The following is a 19,832-nucleotide window of genomic DNA, read 5'->3' on the forward strand; positions in this document are numbered from 1 at the left end:
GTTCCCCTCTCTCACCAGAACGGAGGGGCAGATCAGCCGTTCCCCTCTCTCACCAGAACAGAGGGGCAGATCAGCCGTTCCCCTCTCTCACCAGAGCGGAGGGGCAGATCAGCCGTTCCCCTCTCTCACCAGAGCAGAGGGGCAGATCAGCCGTTCCCCTCTCTCACCAGAACGGAGGGGCAGATCAGCCGTTCCCCTCTCTCACCAGAGCGGAGGGGCAGATCAGCCGTTCCCCTCTCTCACCAGAACAGAGGGGCAGATCAGCCGTTCCCCCTCTCTCACCAGAACAGAGGGGCAGATCAGCCGCTCCCCTCTCTCACCAGAACGGAGGGGCAGATCAGCCGTTCCCCTCTCTCACCAGAGCGGAGGGGCAGATCAGCCGTTCCCCTCTCTCACCAGAACGGAGGGGCAGATCAGCCGTTCCCCTCTCTCACCAGAGCGGAGGGGCAGATCAGCCGTTCCCCTCTCTCACCAGAACGGAGGGGCAGATCAGCCGTTCCCCTCTCTCACCAAAAAAGAGGGGCAGATCAGCCGTTCCCCTCTCTCCACCAGAACGGAGGGGCAGATCAGCCGCTCCCCTCTCTCACCAGAACGGAGGGGCAGATCAGCCGTTCCCCTCTCTCACCAGAGCGGAGGGGCAGATCAGCCGTTCCCCTCTCTCACCAGAACGGAGGGGCAGATCAGCCGTTCCCCTCTCTCACCAGAGCGGAGGGGCAGATCAGCCGTTCCCCTCTCTCACCAGAACAGAGGGGCAGATCAGCCGTTCCCCTCTCTCACCAGGACAGAGGGGCAGATCAGCCGTTCCCCTCTCTCACCAGAGCGGAGGGGCAGATCAGCCGTTCCCCTCTCTCACCAGAACAGAGGGGCAGATCAGCCGTTCCCCTCTCTCACCAGGACAGAGGGGCAGATCAGCCCTCTCTCAGTAGCCAGAGCCCCGGTGAACGGAGCGAGAGAAAGTGGTGTATGTGTATGTTTGTGTGTTGGGGGGGCGGGGGGGGGGCGGTGAGAATTGATCAGAGGGGGTTTGACACATGAGGAGACATTTTGCTGTGTAACTATAACTAGGACTCCCATACTTCCTCCCTTCCTCCCGCTACTCACCCGGCCCATAAGATAACAAGAGCAGACCGAGGCGTGCTGAATCCAGCAGAAAAGCCCTCGACTGCTTTGAGTTTGCATAAACGTGGCGTGTTTTAACACAAGGATTTTTAAGTCATCCAGATCCGCAGAGTTTAGCCCTGCTAGCTCTGGTCTGGTCTGCAGCCTCTTCCTGTAGGCCCGGCTAGCTATTACACCAGCAGCAGTGTCCAGCCACACCCAGGCCAAAGGTTCCTCTGGTCCACTAGCTCCAGTCGAAAAAGCCTCAACTTTCACCCCCGAGGAATGTGGTCAGTGGGGGCACGTGCTATTTTTAGAAAATGTTATATTTTGCCCTTATTTCGGTTTGTTTACTGAGATCGTTTGAGCTAACTGTTCATCTGTAGTCTGTTCATCAGACCAGACTACATTCATTAGACCAGACTACAGAAAGCAGCCAGCTAGCGGGCTAACTAAAGTAAACATCTGACTCAAGCACAAACTTGAGCCAAGTCACTAATTTGGGTGATTTACTGTTGTGGGTCTAGTTATTTAAATAAACTCGGGGGTTTCAGAGCATTAGTAGTCATAGCAAGGATTCCCAAATGGATACAGTCAATCGGCCAGGGATCCCATCTCCGAGCATCGGAGATGGGATCCCCAGTCTTGGGATTTGGGGTTAGAGCCCATCTTCCAGTTTAACTTATTTAGGATTTTGAGTTGTTTTGGGGTTTGGGTTAGATGGTTAGATACTGCTTCATTCAAAAGCTTACACATGCTCAAAAAGGTGCAAATGAATAAAATGAATCGCACCCTTGATTCAAATTGAAAGTGAAATTACCCCAAAACGTAAGAGCATTTTGCCTTTTTTTTTTTTATATTGTAATTACCCCAGCTTTCTGTTGTTGAGAAGTGGGGTAGATGCCTCCATTATCGTGCAAATCCAGTGACGATTTATCCTGCTGGCGAACCCATAGCATCACCCTCAGGACCCCCACAGTCCCCCCCCCGACCCTACTTGGAGACCTTCTGTTTTTGCCTGGTAACAGTCGGTGTTACAACACGCTCCCCTCATTACCCCCGCTCAGATCTCCTGCTAATCACCGATGTGTCATCTTGGCACGGCCGTTGATATCACGGAAGTGGCTGGAGAAACTATCCTAGAAATGTATGCATCCTCGCCGGAGTCCCAGCGGGCATGCCTAAAAGCTCGTGTGTTCAGTTGTGAAACCCCGTGTCATCTCACAATAAGTGCTCTGTATTTGAAGACTCTTACACAGCCTCAGATAATGACCTGATCAACCGGTCTTAGCGTTTCTGTTTTTAGCTCTCTTTTTTTTTAATTGGGAGCGGGGGGGAGGGGAGGAAGTCAATCACTCAATAGTCAAATTTTTGTTAAATTTAATTGTTATCTTAACGGGGGTGATCACAGTGTGCAGTAGCCGGGCCGTAAAAGCGGTCGTTTCTCTGTATTCGTTACCGTCGCCCAAATGATCCCACCGGGCTGCTATTGACAGGAGCTGTGGATTCTGACTGGCCGACCGGTAGTCATTATCCCGCAGGTTCATGACTCGGTGTCGTTATGCGGTTTAAAGGAATGGGGCTGTAACACTTTGACAAACCTGCATGTGCGCTGGCACAACCTCCCGACACGCGCGCGCACACATGCGTGCGCGCGCGCACACGCCGAGGGAGCGGGCGCCGATGCGGGATCCTGCTCGGTGTTAATGTATGGGGAGAGCCTGGGAATGGAAGTACACGAGTGTGGGCCCGGCTTAGGAGGAGAGAGGGAGCGGGAGAGAAATGGTATCGACCGACTGGGGTTGCCATGGGAACCCAGCTGCTAAAAGCAGGCAGGGTCAGCGCGGAAGAGAAGGCCGTCTGTAGAAGGAGCGAAGCGATGCCACCCGGAGGCAGGTCCAGGAACTACACAAACAGCGGCGCACGGGCCGCCTCGGCGGGCCTGCTTCAAGTGTTTCTTTCTCGTTTTGGCCAGATTTGATGCGTGGAAGTTACGTTTTTTAGCCTCTGCAGAAGGCTTCTGGAGAACCTGATAAACCCTGGCATGGACTCCATTCATTTCTTATCGCCCTCGGTTTCTCACTTCAGCCAGCAGAGCCCGGTGCAGGGTTATGCAATCTGCACTGATACCGGAGACTCCACCAGCTGATATTGGATATTGCCTATTGACTTTTGATTAGGGGAAAGAGGAAAAGCTCATTGTCACTGGGTCAACGGTTCACTTCCAAATGGAACAACGTATCTGATATTAGGACTCGGACCGTGCGGATGTGAGCTCTGAAACCTGCCCACTATTTTTTTTTTTATTTTTTACTTGAATTTCTATTTTTACACCGACTCGTTCAGCGACTGGAAGATAGTGTACTGATGTGACAGCTGAACATAATTTTAAAATGTCCATGAGTCACTTTTCATGGTAAGAGTTGTATTTGGGATCGGAGAGCTCCACATGGGACTTGGTTTTGGCCTAAACCTGAGTACTTTGTACAAGGAGTCCCCATTTTCCCACCATAACTTAAACACCGAATTTGGGGGGGCTGAGTCTATATTAAGCAGCTGTAACGTAATGGCCCTCGCAGACACTGAACAGAGACGAAAGGGCATTACACTGTATTTTACATTTTTATACAACACCTTTCAAATCCACGACTTGATGTAGCCCCGGAGAGCGAATTGGCGGCCTTGAAGCAAAGCAGACACTTTCTTGTTTACATAGGATTCGGTTTGACTTTCAGGAGTGTCTCCGTTCCCGCTCCTATATTTAGGAAGTACCCACTGAGCCCCTGATGGATTTGTCTCCTTTCAGATCCATCTCCCCAAACTGCACAGTGTTTCTGTCTGGATGGGAGAGTCGAGCATGAGGCTCAGATCTTTCCACCAGGTGACCAGGAGTCTGCACAGCCCCACTTTCACTTTGCCCCCCCCCCCCCACACACACACACACACACTTGGCTGCCTCTGCTGTTACCGTGGCAGACTATCTACACGCACACCTCACTGTATTGGGGTTAGTGTGTATTTGTGTTGCTTTAATTCACGATGCATCAAAACAGATGTGTATGACACATTAAGGTAAGGCTATATGACAACTGCATATAAATCTGAAGAAAGCACATTCAAGGTCCGAAGGGAAAAATCCAGATGTGCAAACTATTTTTACGTGTCGCTGCCAGCACCAGTTTTCAGCGGCTGTCACTAGTCGGTTTGATGCTAAAGTGGCAGCGCGCAGGCCATTATACTGGCCCGAGCGGCGCAAAATATGGAAACTATTGATCGAACACTCGCCACTGCTAATTAAAGATGCCCCGCTATTTGTAAAAAGTCAACCCAATTATCAAATGAGCACATGAGGCGGGGTGCACTGCCGCTGACATGAAGGTTGCTTGTCTGTCCGTGGGTGCTTTCTAACCCCCGTGGTCAACACCTCTTTTGAATGTTAATTTACTTTGTGTTAACAGTCCCTAAGAAGTTGTAAATGCCAAATACTGCACCTCTTACCATTAGGAAATGACTAGGGCAATGTCTTTTGGCAAATCTTTAGTTCACTTTGGTTCAAACTTCCATAATCTGTTCTCTAATATAGCGCGTCTGGCGCAGACCCTTTGGTGGTGGGTTGGATGGCGTGTTTATTTGCAGCTTTGTTTGTTGTTTCGATGTCTTTTTGTTTGTGTGTAATGCTTAGTAGCTAAAAGAAAGTGACCTGGTGGTATGGGGTGTCCTAACCCGGCTGGCAGACTGGCAAGGCTGAGGCGGGGTATTGGTGCTCTGATGGCGGACGGAGCCCACGTGGAGCTGGGTGACCTATGTCCCCAAGCCCAATGCTGAAACCTTTAGTGTCCTGTCCACCTCCTGCCCCACCCCCACCCCCTCTTCCCTCCATCCTTTCATCCCCTCCAACCCCGAGCCTCTCATTGAGTTCTGAGTGCTCGATGGGCCACAGCCACATGTGACCTGAACCATGTGGGGCTGCTGCACAGGAGCACTGGGCCTGCCTCCGAGGCCCCACAGCCTCAACCGGCTCTCACCACACAGTGTGTGTGTGCATTTGTGTGTGTGTGTGTGTGTGCATGTGTGTTTGCATGTGTGTTTGCGTGTGAGAGAGAGATTTTGCTCATTTGTGTGTGCCTGCCCATGTACGTGTATTGTGCTTGAATCTGTGTTTGCTGATGAGACCTGGCCACAACACAGACTGACCAGGTCAGACGTGCACGCAGAGACCAAAGCAAGTCCCAAAATACTGTCCCTAACAGGGCCTATTCATAGCAGCACAGACTAACCCACAAGACAAGTACAATGTGTGTTGCTAAATACGGACAGATATAACCCCGCCTGAAGACATGCGGAGACTATTTTAGCCGTAATAGTGGCTGCATCTCTTTCTGAGCTGTTATTTAAGAACAGTTTCTCATTTGCACCTATGAGGTTATAAAAGTCCTCTTTATGCGAGGTTGGCGGGGGGGGGGGGGTGTTGAAGATTCATAAGATTAAATACTGAACGGGACTTATTGAGCAGTCTTAGTCAGTTGAAGTAATGAAGGAAGCATTGAAGTAATAGTACAACAGACAAAGTCATACTTGGCAATTAGAGTCTTGTTTTTTGGTTTTGTGTACTTTAGATGTGTTAGGAACAGGATGAGCGACTAGAGGCTTACTTGTTATTGTGGGGTTGTCGAACATTTTAACGTAACACAGGGACCACCGTATGGGAAGATCTTTTTGTCTATTAGCTTTTAGTATAGTAGAATGAGCTACAGTTTACTTTATGAAAGGATAATTGGTTAAAGAAATGTGATTTAAACAAACGTTGCTGTGCAACTTCTAACTGGGATAAGATCGAGTGACTCAAGAGTGTAGCAACATGAAAGTGATATGGCTTATGACCCCTCTAGAAGCCCCTCGAGGATTTCTGGAGGTCCACGGACCAAAACCACTACTCGTAGACAAATGCTAAACCGCTTTTATGGAAGTTGTAGCGAATTCGGGGGGTTGCCGCGAACCGCCGCAGCCAGGACGCGAACCCAGGTCGCCCGCACCACGGGCGACTGCGCTAACCAGTCGACTAAAGGGTCCGACCCGTTAGCCGAGGGCTAGCGAGCCTAGTCATCCGTGGCCGTTACACTACCCCGCTCCTCCGAGAAGCGCGTCCCCACGCTTCAGCAGACCAGCTCCCTCACGCCTGTGGATGCAAGCGCTTCCGATGGCCTCACGGTCCCACCATCCCCCTTCGGACACCAGTGTAGCGAATTCGGGGGGGCAGCCGCGAACCGACGCGAACCCGGGACTGCGCTAACCAGTCGACTAAAGGGTCCGACCCGTTAGCCAACGGGCTAGCGAGTCTGTTCACCGGTGGTCGTTAAAAAGTACATCGGCCCAGAAGGACCGCATGACTGAGTGGTCTGTGTGACGCCAACATAGAAACGTTTCTGCGAGGAAGCCAGAGACGAGCTGACACAGAGCTCCTAGCCCACCGGTCTGAAAACCTGGCCGGGTGACACAAATGGCTGCAGTCCCTAACACCGTTTACATGTCTTTTGATGAAGCTTTATCCGGAAGGCTGCTCAGTAATAAATGTTGTGTTTCTTTGCCCCCCCCCACCCCCACCCCCACCCCCCCAGATGCGGGGCACTTGTTGTGGCTCGGTATGAAGGACTATATTTGGCTCCTCAATGCTCTACCAATAGCACTACTGTCACATGGCAGTCACAAAGCGCTCAGTAATTATAACCTAGGTTTTTTGCAAGGGAAGGCTTTCTATAAATACTCCCACATTGTCGCAGTGATAGGGCAAAAACTGGAACTATTTTCCCTGCGTTTGAATGTCAGTGTTTGTGCACAGTTTGCATTTGTTAGTGTGCGTGTGTGTGTGTGTGTGTGTGTTGGGCGGGTGCATGTGTATAGAGGGAGCGAAGAGTGTTCTTTTTTTATTATTCCCATGAAGTTCTTCTCTAGTCTGGAAATCCAAAATGCCGAGGCTAAAGATTGTGTGTTGTCGCCTCACAGGCCGACTGTGTGCGTTAGCCGAGGTACTGCTGCCCCGTACACAGACGGATGTGGGATTTGATAAATCTTATCCCTGAACCAACCTAAAGCACCAAAGCCAAGCCACTGAAGCCATTATTGGAAAATATTAAAAATTTGCTGATCGTTCATTCATTCATTCATTCATTTATTTAATAGAACACAAAAATAGAACATGGGATGTTTTTTTCCATTTGAGATAAAAAGGAAAGAGGAAAGAAAAAGTACAAAAACCACACTTACATAAGCCAATTTAAACAAAAGAAGGAAAATTTGCTGATCGTTCATTCGTTTATTTTATTTATTTATTTTATAGAACACAAAAACAGAACACGGGGTGTTTTTTTTTTTGTTTGAGATAAAAGAAAAAAAGGAAAGGAAAAGTACAAAAACCATCCTTACATAAACAAATTTAAACAAAAGAGGGACGTTTTGGGGAAATACACAATTTCCACTTCTCCCAAATTTAGCGTCTTGAAGCCTCACGGAGAAGGTGATTCTTTCCATCACAAAAATGTCATAGATGACATCCTACCAGTCCTGTATAGACGGGGTGTTTGGCTTAAGCCGTTTCTTTGTAATTGCTTATTTAGCAGCTTCCGCTCGATATTCCAAATCGGTAACTTGTGCTAATGTTTGCTGATTGTTTAAGTCACGGGTACGTCTTTAAGGTCAGGCTTTATGGTTTCCAGTTAAGTTGGATTTCACTTTCAGGTTAGTTTGATGTTTGCTGTCCTCCTATTGGGGAGAAAATGACGAAGATTTCTACCTTTTTCTGCTTTAGATTGGAAAAAGTGGACTTCGCTCTTCCTCTGCAGCTGGCAAAGGATGGTCTGAATTGACCTCCCTGGTTGACCGGACAAAATTGATCAGGAGAAATGACATAAAACTCACATTACCGTCCAGTTCAGAAATACACTGGTATTGGTTCTGGTCCTTGGGAAGCGTTCATAAAAATGCTGTTTAACATCGTAGTTTCTGTGATGATGAGTGTAGTATTTGCTGAACAGAGGTCATACCTTTCATAGTGACAGAAATGTACTCTTTTGGACCCCCCCCCCTTTTTTTTTTCTCCCCAATTGTATCCGGCCAATTACCCCACTCTTCTGAGCTGTCCCGGTCGCTGCTCCTGCAGACTACCACATGTCTCCTTCGATACATGTGGAGTCGCCAGCCGCTTCTTTTCACCTGACAGTGAGGAGTTTCGCCAGAGGGACGTAGCGCATGGAAGGATCACACTATTCCTCCCCAAGTCCCCCTCCCCCTGACCAACCAGAGGAGGTGCTAGTGCAGCGACCAGGACACATACCCACATCTGGCTTCCTGCCCGACAGCCAATTGTGTCTGTAGGGACACCCAACCAAGCCGGAGGTAACACGGGGATTCGAACCGGAGATCCCTGTGTTGGTAGGCAACGGATTAGACCGCTGTGCTACCCGGACGCCCCCTAGAAATGTACTTTTAACTTTTTATACATCACACACTTGTTGAAAATTAATGTAGCCAGCTGATATTGGCACTAAGATAAATGTTTAACTGCAGGTTTGGTGTCACTTTGGTCAAAAGCGTAGAAATTATTCAAGTATAGATATTATTCATGCCAGTTCTGTTCCTGCATAGACATTATACCATCTAATTTGTCACCTTATAAATCAGATTTGTGTCAAAAATAATCCATCATATTTCACAGGTACAGGTGCCACGGATGTCTTCTCCTAGGCATTTTCTTCAGATACAGTCAAGTTTGAATCTGAAGAAAATGACCCCACCAATATTTCTAAATTTAAATTGTATTATTCTACAAATGGTATCGTTACATTGCGCAACTCTATTCATGAGTGAGAAATGATGTGTGGATTGGTTTACATTCGCCGACAGATTTTTGAGACAAATGCGGCGGGAAGCTCAAGTCTTCCAATTCACAAATGCAATTTTTTTTCCAAGGGATAGTCTCCTCAGACGATCACATCACAATTTCCCAACGCATCATCAGATGCCAAATACCTACAAGGCTGCTGACAGTATATAAGGTAGCATCATGTAAGTGGCTATGTTTGGAAAAACTCAGACCCTGTTTACACTTGGTTTTAAAATGCGGGTTTTTTGCGATCAGATCACAAGTGGACAGCGCTACATACAAGTGTAAATGACCACCAAAACGCTTTGTTAACCGGTTCCTCAAACCACCTGCCGAGGTGGTCTGGGACGCATTTGACCACATATCTTTTGTAGTGTAAACGCTAATGCGTCCTGATGCGTCCCCCGACAAGGACGTAACAGGAAGTCTTCTTTGCAATAACGAAATCTGATCACAAGCGGTCAGCAGGACGCATTTGGAGACGCATGATAGACACAGGTGTAAACGGCGTTGTGTCTCGCTGTCCACGTGTGAGCCGATCACCCAAAACGCATTTTAAAACCAAGTGTAAACAGGGTCTCAGTCACGCAACCACAGTAAGCAACGCTTATTTCGTTCTCTCCTATACCGAGCGCTGCGCTGACGTTATCAAATATGGAAGCACAAGTTTAAAAAAGGGTCAAAGGGGGTAGATTCTTAAAAATGTTGTATCGTTATATTGTTTTAGAATATCTTAATGCATTTTACCCCCCCCCCTGTTTTTTTATCCAGAGTTGCAGCCACATGGTTTTGCTGCCATTTCTCTGTATTGTCCCTAGCCTGGAGAGGGTTATGCATTTGGTTGCGTGTGTGTGTCTGCGGCTAATCTCGCATGCTACTAGACCGGTCAGGCTAAAGTTTTTTATGCACAGTTATGACCGTATGATGAACCTCTCGTGGTTGCGGTGATTAAAAACCTTTGGTAAAAAATGTTTCCTCACTATCGCTGCTCCCTCTCCTTATCCACTCGCTAGCCCGCTCGACCAACGCTGTGTGACTCACATCCACGGTTGATTTGGAGCAGGCAGCGGCGACATGATCAAAAGTTACTAAAAGCGGGGCGTCCGGGTGGCATGGCGGTCTATTCTGTTGCCTACCAACACAGCGATCGCCGGTTCGAATCCCTGTGTTACCTCCGGCTTGGTCGGGCGTCCCCACAGGCACAATTGGCCGTGTCTGCGGTTGGGAAGCCAGATGTGGGTATGTGTCCTGGTCGCTGCACTAGCGCCTCCTCTGGTCAGGCGGGGGCTCCTGTTTGGCGGGGAGGGAGAACTGGGGAATAGCGTGATCCTCCCATGCGCTACTTCCCCCTGGTGAAACTCCTCACTGCCAGGTGAAAAGAAGCGGCTGGCGACTCCACATGTATGGGAGGAGGCATGTGGTAGTCTGCAGCCCTCCCCGGTTCAGCAGAGGGGGTGGAGCAGCGACCCGGACGGCTCGGAAGAGTGGGGTAATTGGCCGGGTACAGTTGGGGAGAATAAAGGGGGGGGGTTATTAAAAGCATTTTGATAATCCAAAAAATCTGAACTTTATAAAGGCAAAACTTCCTCTAGGCTACGGTCAAAACAGGAAGTGTTGCGTATTCTTGTCGCTGCCCGATCTGAGTCATCCGTAGATGTGAGTCGCACGTGCGCGAGTGTAAACGGTTTACCCAGCTTTGTTATATCATGAAAATAAAGACAGGGTTAGGGTCGGACCAAAATGGTTGCATAGCAAACCTTTTCCTTCTGGAAAGTACAAGTTCATATTAGTCTCGGTTGCATTCCTGCGAGGGTCTGCTGCACATCCACAGACTGACAGGCAACACGTTTTTATTAGCTGGATTTTTTAGCTTGAGCGCTGCATATTTAAAACTCTTTCCATATTTCCCCGTTCAATCGACTTGGGCGCTGTGCAAATAGCAGGAAAAACAGTTTTTTCTCTCCGTGTGTGTGTGTGTGAGTGTGTGTGTGTGTGTGTGTGTGTGTGTGTGTGTCCGCTGCTAATCTCACATACTACTGGGCCTGTCAGCCTAATAATTATTGTGCACAGTTTTGACTGTATGATCTAGGACGTCTCATGGTGGCGGTGATTCAAAACCTGTGAAAAACCTGTTTTGTACCACAACTGAGCGCTACCTCCTCAGCTGGTTTTTCGCCCAAGTCCGAGCACCGGAGGAGGGGCGATACGCCTGGTGGGGATCCGGACCCTCCTGAGTGCACTTTTCTAGTTTCCATATTTCCCATCAGATGCGGAGAATTGGGGAAGCATGTCTGTACGCCAGACGAACTAAAAAGCAAAGCTAAACAGGTAGAGTTTCAGCTTTCTTTTAACCACATCTGCAGACCGGGCCGCCATGAGATGCTTTGGTGGTGCACGCCATCGACGGACGGAGGCCATAATGAGCTGAAGATGCTGTTTCTTAGGACGACTAAAAGTTTACTGTCAGACGACCTGAGGGCTCTGCTGGGTGCATACCTTAAAATCAATAAGATGGTCCGGTGTAGAGCTGTGTGTGTGTGTGTGTGTGTGTGTGTGTGTGTGTGTGTGTGTGTGTGTGTGTGTGTGTGTGTGTGTGTGTGTGTGTGTGTGTGTGTGTGTGTGTGTGTGTGTGTGTGTGTGTGTGTGTGTGTAAACCACTAAAAGAATCAATTCTAAAACAAATAGGCAACCAGTGAAGAGATTTTTAAAATAGAGGTACTGTGTACGAGCAATTTTTTTTCCGCCCGCTGCGGGATTCGATCCGGGGTGTACTGCGCCACAAGGCGACATAGCTAAATGCTCGACTAAAGCGGGCCGACCCCGACCCTTGTCCTGTGTGGAGCCGTCATGTTCTCCCCTGTGTCTGTGTGGGTCTCCTCCGGGTGCTCCGGTTTCTTCCTACAGTCCAAAGACATGTAGGTCAGGTGAATCGGCTGTACTAAATTGTCCCTAGGTATGAATGTGTGTGTGTGTGTGTGTGTGTGTGTGTGTGTGTGTGTGTGTGTGTGTGTCCTGGCGGCCTGTGCAGGGTGTCTCCCCGCTTGCCATCCAATGACCGCTGGGATAGGCTCAAGCATCCCTGGGACCCCGAGAGCAGGATAAGTGGTTCGGATAATGGATGGATGGATGGTACTGTGTCCGCTCCTGTTGGTCAGTGGTCAGTAACTGGGCAGCAGCAGAACTGTGTACAGTTAAGCAGAGGCGGCCATCACTCTGCTGCTGTGGGATCTGCTAGTGGTGAAGGCACGAGTTAACTGCTCTGGGTTGTCTCGGCAGAGAAAAGGGCACTGTTCAGTAGTGTTTGTAAGGTGATGGAAAGCTGAACCGGTAAGATGTGAACTTCAAAAATCGATAGTGGCGGTAACATTTTTGTGTCTGGTAGTGTGGGCCGGGGGCCGTGAGTAAGAAATTAGCTTGTCCTCCGTGATTGTGGCGTCGTCCAGTTCATTTGCGATCCCCTGTTCTTCGCGTCACTGTTGGTGATCGGCTTGTTGCACACTCGGACTCGTCGCAGCTGACATGATGCTCACTCGTGGCCATGATGCGACTACTGTTCAGCGCTCTCGGGCGCCTGTAGGTTGACAAGAATATAACCTACTAACTGGTGACCCTCTTGTAAGTGGCTCTTGATAAAAACAGCATCGGCTAAATGAGACAATGGAAATGTGAATAATTCCTACTGTATAATGCCTCTGGACTCAGCATTTTTGTTGGTTCTCGTCAAAAAGTTGAGTTCTTCTTCATATACATCCATGCCTCTGATATATATATTTATTTATTTATTTATTCATTCATTCATCTGGACTGTGTTAGGCAAGCAGAAATGTTAAAGATAGCTTGAAAATATGGCCGCCGGAGCACACGGTCCTGCCGTCATGTGCCGAGTCAAACGTCCGTGTAGGCATTTTGTGCCGGGGTTGGGACGGCCCGCACACTTCTGAAGTAATCCGCCTAAATGTACCATATCAGTTAGGAGGAGTGAGCCAGTTGTTAATCCTACTGGACTTGTATACCTTCTGTGACATCCTGGCGTGTTTATCTTATTAAGAAGACCGTGTTTACGTCTTCGGCTCCCCTTAACGCGATGCCTCCCACCGCAGGAAGCCCCTCTAACATGTGAACGTACTTACTCGGCTAGCGGTAGAAGCAGTAAAGCATGACGTTGATTTTAATCTCGGGTGAGCTTCTTTAGCTTTTGTTTTTTTTCCCTCCCATGTTTTAAAAAAAAAAACCCTTGCATGGGCTGTATTGAAAACGAATCGACCCCTTCGGTTATCTGAGGCCGAGCCGGAAACGGGACTCGGGCCTGCAGCTTTATGTAACATACTAATGCATGTTGAAGTGACGCCGTCTGTCTTGCAGCGCTCTCAGGCCTCTCGGAGCCGAATGGGTTGAAAAATTAAGGGCGTTGTGTGTCAGGTGGCGTTCGACCAATATCTCGTCCGTAGCTTGTATGCAAATAGGAAGCTGTATAAATCTCCCCTACCAGACTGGATCGTTTCCCTACTCCGAGCCGTATCGAAGGTCCTTCTGGAGAGTCTTATCGATTACCTAAACGTGTCCTTAAAAAAATGTGTAATCGGGCTAGGTGTCGAGCTTATCGTTTTATGGGTCGTGCAGCTTATCAGGTCAAATTAAAACACAGTTGTAGTGATTTTGCAGTAAAGCGCTGCAGTACATTTTATTGTGGGGGTGTTAATTTACTGCCCGTTTTTGCGTGCTTGCACTTTGAGACTGTCGAAATCCAAGTTGCACCTTAGTCAGACAGGGAGGGGGTCCGCTGGACGGGATGACGGGAGTCGGTGTCCTAAGCCTGCGCGCATGCTGTGCTGCGTGGAGGCCCGGCTGCTGCACGTCCACCCAGCCGTGGCGAAACGGCACGCTCCACGCTGTCCAAACTTCCACGATGGCGGCCTAGCGGAGCACCCTTCACGCCAGAATCCTGCCTTTTATTCCCGGGAAGCCCCCTTTCACACCTGCCCAGCAAATCCCGGCGTTTTAGTCATGTCAGACCCCGTCCCGTTCTCCATATCGTCCTCTCCTTGGGACTATCAAACGAATTTATCGGACCAGATTATTTCTGATGCCTTTATTCCTATTTTTTTGTTGTATTGGCGGTATTTGTGAACATGCAGTTGCTTTTTTTTTTGCCATTTCTGTTACATCATATTTACAGTGCAGAGGAATGATTCACAGCTAGGCATTTTCACTGGTTGTGTTTAACTTGTGTGTCAGACACAACACAGTGGCCTCGGCCGATCAGAATGTCTGGTTGAGCAGCCCCTCTCGAAACCCACCCGGGGATTTCTGGGTAGGATGTACCTCCCGTGGTGACTTCACATGTGTGTATACACGATCATGTAATATCTAAAGCCAGCGTACGTGCATGAGGTTTTATGTAAAAGACATGACAGTCTCTCTCCTCGCTCATAGGCATTTGTATTTTGACACACAAGCAAAAGAAAAATGGAGCCTTTCAGGCATTTCTTGAGCTTATAGACAAGGATTTAGTTGGACGTACACCACCAGGATGACTATTTACAGCAACGCCATGGACAAACTCCAACTACTTTTTTTTTGTAACCTAAATCTGTGTGTGTCTCTCTGTGATGAACAGTCACCGCTCTACTAACCAGCGAAGAAAACTCGGCGGCACGAGTAGCTAAATCGCACGGCGAGGTCGAACTTGTCTCCCGAATGGTTGGCGCGTGTCAGTCGTCTTCAGGTTGAGGGTGCAGATGGTAGGCAGGAAGGGCTCGGTTGAGGGTTGACAGGAAGGGCTTGGTTGAGGGTTTGTGGGTTGACAGGAAGGGCTCGGCGAAGCGCTGGTTCATTGGCGGTGTCATAAGCCAGCGTTATCTAGTCGGTGACTCGGAAGAGTCATCGGCTGAGTTGCGTCGACCAGTGAAGCGGAGGAACGCGGGCTTCACAGTGAAGTTCTCTGTGGTGACCTGAGGGTGTTGCTGTTTGGCGCAGTGAAGTCAGGTGCCTTTGCTCTTCCTTCACTTCTTTCGCTTCACAGTGGAGAAAGCTGTCATGGCGTTGACATTAGTTAGATTTCATGTGATGAGTATGTTGACTTTCGTTGGTGTCTAACGAAAAACCTCTTCTGACACACATAAACATGTGGATTCTGGGATGCCGTGAAGGAGCCTCTCACACCAACACAATCCTGGAAAATTGCTGTGCCGAGATCTCGGAAAAATGTCGTGCCACGATCAGGATCAATTTCCAGTGATCTTGAACCACTGACACTCTCGCATAAAAGACAATTCTGGTAAAAAAAAAAAAGAAAAGGGAAAAGACGAGGTTTTCCCACCAAACTAAGGAGGATTTCAGCATGGTGGGAAAGGGGTACTAGAGTCAGATCATAAGCCCAGTTGAGAAGCACTGCTCCCTTGTGGTCACTTGCTGCTGGCCTGCCAAACTCTCAAACAAGGAGTCCGACATGGTGGCGGACATGAGCCGCCATAACACACGGGAGAAAAAAGTCTTACACTGCTGTTCAAACAAACCTTTTGAAATGTGGGCGTAAGGAATGATCCAGACTTTATGTGAGGGGACATTTGTGATGCATTTCAAATTGCCCGATGCAGGAAAGGTGATGTGTTTTGTGTGTGTGTGTGTGTTGGGGGGGGGGGGGGGGGTTTGGGCTATCTGTGTTTTCCGATTGGTTGAGCGTGCAAATGAGCCTTTGGCGTCCCGGAGATGAGCCGCGGCATCCTACATAACTGCTGTGTTTGTTTCCAAGGGGTATTTTTACTTTTTTTTTTTTTTTCTTGGAAGTCAGCATGTTTGGAGGCACGTCTCCCATTTCCCCTCTTTACAGAGATTAGTGTTATGGCTGTATTTCTGTTTTGTTCCTGACTCGAATCAGGTTATTCTGTAGGCTGATGATGTGGCTGACCTCCATGTAAACTGACTCCTGTTCTCTTTTCTGTGTCTCTCCACAGTTTCCTAGACAGAATTGACTCTGTAAGACAGAGTGACTACACACCAACTGATCAGGTCGGTCCCCGTTTGAATTTGCTCCTTTTCGATACTGTTGATTCTCCTCCAGAGGCTTCTCCCCCCCCCCCCATAAACTCAAAACACCCTGTGTTCATTTCCACTCCCTCCAGGATCTGCTACGCTGCCGAGTGTTAACTTCAGGGATTTTCGAGACGAGGTTTCAAGTAGACAAAGTGAACTTTCAGTAAGTCCTTGCTCAGGTTCTGCAAAAATCACATGATGAAGACAACAACCTCTCACAGTAATTGGAAATTGCTCCCCGATTGCATCTCAGCAAGGTCATGTAATTTTTGCGTCATGGTATAACATTCAGTCTGAGTTATATCTGATGGGCTGAAAGACACAGTCAAGCCACGGCGGTGCTCTCTGTAGTGTCAGTTGCCCTTTATTTGCTGCTATTACACTTGTTTTACTGACCAAGGGTATAGCTGACAACATCTCTCACCTTCTCTTCTGTTTCACTCCATGTTTAAGATATTCATAAAGTAAGATATCCACCTTGATGAGGACATGTTAGTTTGTACACATGCATGTGATGTTATAGCGTATAAAAGCCGTGACACCGGTGGGTACTGCTCACGGATACTTGATGCCAGCGACGCTCAGTTGTACCCTGCACCTTCTGCATCAGTAACACACTCCAAGTCACAGTAAACAATGGCTTGCTGACTATTTCTGATGGGTCTACACTGGCCTTGTGCTTGGAGAAGCTGATCTGTCCCAAGCTAGATGCTGTGAAGGACCAGCAGTGAACATCAGGAGACTCGCGAGTCTCTTCAGACAAGACACTCATCAGCTTGAAGGTCTAAAATGTACACATCACCTTCAGCAGTTGGTCAGTTTTGTTTCGATTTTCAGAGGTGGTGCAAAGTTATTGACCGGCGGTCGCAGCTACAGCGGTAACCAATGAAGATTGGAGTAAGTGTTGTATAAGCGCTTCAGTGATGTCAGATGAGATGACCCATTTCCACAGTTGCAGACACAACAGACTTATTCTACCATCTGAAACGGGCCTTTGTATCAGGTTATATCATCCTAAATGACTGAGAAGTGAGCTCTGTGACATGACTCGCCTATGGGTGTACATTTTCCATCACTCGGCTCTAGCGTTTTTCAACCAGTGGAGAGCGGTCGTACTGGACGGACGCTATATGCATTCAGCCAGGAATGTTCTGAAACATAATGTATTCCCTTCCACCTTCTCTTTTCTCCAGTTTAGGTTGACCTATTCACAGCATCTTTTTCAAGGCGACGTAGCTTAGACAACAGCAACCCAACTGTCTAGAGACAGAAAAGCAAATAATTTTTTAATCTTGGGGGGAGGGGGGGCGGGAATTCTCGAAGTGGCCCCCACAAGAGTCGTGATTGACACACTTCTCTCCCTTCCGGGTAGTTCACATGTATGGCCACAAGAGGGCACTCTACTGCTGCAATGTGAGGCCTTGTGTGTGAGCGTGACCTAATATTTTTGTCTCCTCCGCAGCATGTTTGACGTTGGGGGCCAGAGAGACGAAAGGAGAAAATGGATCCAGTGCTTTAATGGTGAGTATTCCAGGGACATGTGACGTTGTCAGCCTGGAATATTTTTCTGGACAGTGTGTGATGTAAGAGCGCTCCTCATGGTCCTTTCGCCCCCTTCCCCTCTTCCTTTTAGACGTCACCGCTATCATCTTTGTGGTGGCCAGCAGCAGCTACAACATGGTAATAAGGGAAGACAACAACACCAACAGGCTACGGGAAGCCCTGGATCTCTTCCGCAGTATTTGGAACAACAGGTTAGTTAGTGGCTCCTTTGACCTGATATTGACCTGTGTGTCCAGATGTAGTCTGGTGTTTAAGCCCCACTCCCGTCCTCCAGAACTGCCATGTATTTATTCTCTCTGGCCTCAATTTGATTCATACCAAATCTCTCTCTCGCTCTCGCACTACTTTCCCTCTGTCTGAACTCCTTTTTAACGTATCAAACAAACAAACAAAATAACCACATTCACCCATGATTAGTCAGTGCTTTCAGCAGTTCATCAGCATCACAATCTGTGTAACCTTCTCAGAACAACTCCGTGTACAATTCTGGCATTGCTCCATTGTAATGGCATTTGGTTCCCTTTTCTTTTCCTCTTTTTGCAGATGGTTACGCACTATATCGGTCATTTTATTCCTGAACAAGCAGGACATGCTGGCTGAAAAAGTATTAGCTGGAAAATCCAAAATCGAAGACTACTTCCCTGAATATGCTCGCTACACTATACCAAATGAAGGTATGTGCATCTCCTCTTTACCTCAGTGAGGTAAGGAAGGAAAGTAGAACACGCTGAGATGAGGCGAAACCTGTTTTGTAACACAGCATACCTTCTATGGTCTGCGTCCGCTGAGGTATGTCTTTTTGTCTTTCAGCAACTCCTGAACCGGGTGAAGACCCGAAAGTGACGAGAGCTAAGTTCTTCATCCGAGATGAGTTTCTTGTAAGTATCTGCTGCTACTGGGTTTAGTGGATCGGGGTTCATGAGGGGTGTGCAATACAGCTTTTAGCCAAGATCGGGTTGTCTTTATTCGTCATTCGACCCAAACAGTCCCGCTCTCTGATTTCACAAGGTGTACTAACCTAGTGAGGTCAACAGATGTGGTGTTTGGCTATAATGAAATCATAAATCCTCATAAATCTTAAAACCCACGTGCAAAATCAAACCACAGACCTAGCCCAGAATAACTCTTACCATGCGGATATGGGTAATGTCTGACTGTAGGTTTCTTTACTTCTTATTTTGAATTAGGGTTTCATGATCTGGTAGCAGTAGCATTTTTTTACATTTTTTATTACTCATTGCATCTTTTTGCTAACCCTGTCTCTTCTCCTCTGAAAACCAAACCCACCCAACCGCACTCACAGCGGATCAGCACTGCGAGCGGAGATGGCAGACACTACTGCTACCCCCACTTCACCTGCGCCGTGGACACGGAGAACATCCGCCGCGTGTTCAACGACTGCCGCGACATCATCCAGAGAATGCACCTGCGGCAGTACGAACTCTTGTGATCGATGGTGGGAGCCATCAGCCCTCCTCCCCCCGCCCCATCAGCCTTCTGAATTTTCTTCAACCACCATTCTGCATCCTCAACTCCCAGCCCCCTCCAAATGCACCACACACCTGTCCCACCACCACCACCACTACTACACCCCCCAGAACCTCTACCTGAAAAAAAGAAGACAGTGCCCCTGCCCCAAACTCATACCCCCCCCCACCTTCCCATCGAGGACTATGAAGTACTACTGAAGTGTGTCAAATCCTCTCCCTCTTCTTCATTTAGCTTTTTTCCCCATCGTCATTTTTTATTTCATTTTATTTTATAATTGTTTTTCATAGTTTTGTTTTTTGTGTGAGAACGACGTGTCCCTGTTTCACCGACGTACAGTGCCTTGCAAAAGTATTCGACCCCCTCGACAGTCACCACTAATTTCTGGATTATAAAAGATCCTCGCACATCTGCTCCTGAACAATATTATTTTTGTGAACCCGGAAGCTCTAACAGCATGTTCCCAAAGCCAGAATAAGTTATGTTTCACTGACTTTTTGTAAATAAATTAAAAACTAAACCATAGTGCTTGCATAAGTATTCACCCCCCCACATATCAATACGTTGTAGAGTACCCTTTTGCTGCAATAACAGCCATGATTCTCTCGGGGTAAGTAGGTACAAGCTTTGCACACTCTTCTGGAGTAATTTTTGCCCATTCTTCTTGGCAGAATTTGTACAGGTCTTGCAGGCTCGTGGGATGGCGCCTTTGGACTGCGATTTTCAGTCTGTGCCACAGACTTTCAGTGGGGTTGAGGTCCGGACTTTGACTTGG

At 48.2% G+C, this 19,832-nt stretch overlaps 1 protein-coding gene across 2 annotated transcripts in view; it reads left to right on the forward strand.

Annotated features, from left to right (window-relative positions):
• The window catches only part of LOC130123506 (guanine nucleotide-binding protein G(olf) subunit alpha), a 43,466-nt gene extending 23,927 nt beyond the window's left edge, over positions 1–19,539 (forward strand). For both annotated transcript variants that reach the window (XM_056292693.1, XM_056292692.1), the window contains exons 6-12: positions 15,928–15,982; positions 16,096–16,169; positions 17,469–17,527; positions 17,640–17,760; positions 18,113–18,243; positions 18,380–18,447; positions 18,873–19,539. In XM_056292693.1, coding sequence (XP_056148668.1) covers positions 15,928–15,982; positions 16,096–16,169; positions 17,469–17,527; positions 17,640–17,760; positions 18,113–18,243; positions 18,380–18,447; positions 18,873–19,019 — 655 coding nt within the window. In that variant the 3' untranslated portion in view covers positions 19,020–19,539. The remainder of the gene's footprint in view (positions 1–15,927; positions 15,983–16,095; positions 16,170–17,468; positions 17,528–17,639; positions 17,761–18,112; positions 18,244–18,379; positions 18,448–18,872) is intronic.
• The last annotated feature ends 293 nt before the right edge of the window (positions 19,540–19,832 follow it).

This window comes from Lampris incognitus, chromosome 14 (genome assembly GCF_029633865.1).
Source record: "Lampris incognitus isolate fLamInc1 chromosome 14, fLamInc1.hap2, whole genome shotgun sequence".
NCBI classification, from domain to species: Eukaryota; Metazoa; Chordata; class Actinopteri; order Lampriformes; family Lampridae; genus Lampris; species Lampris incognitus.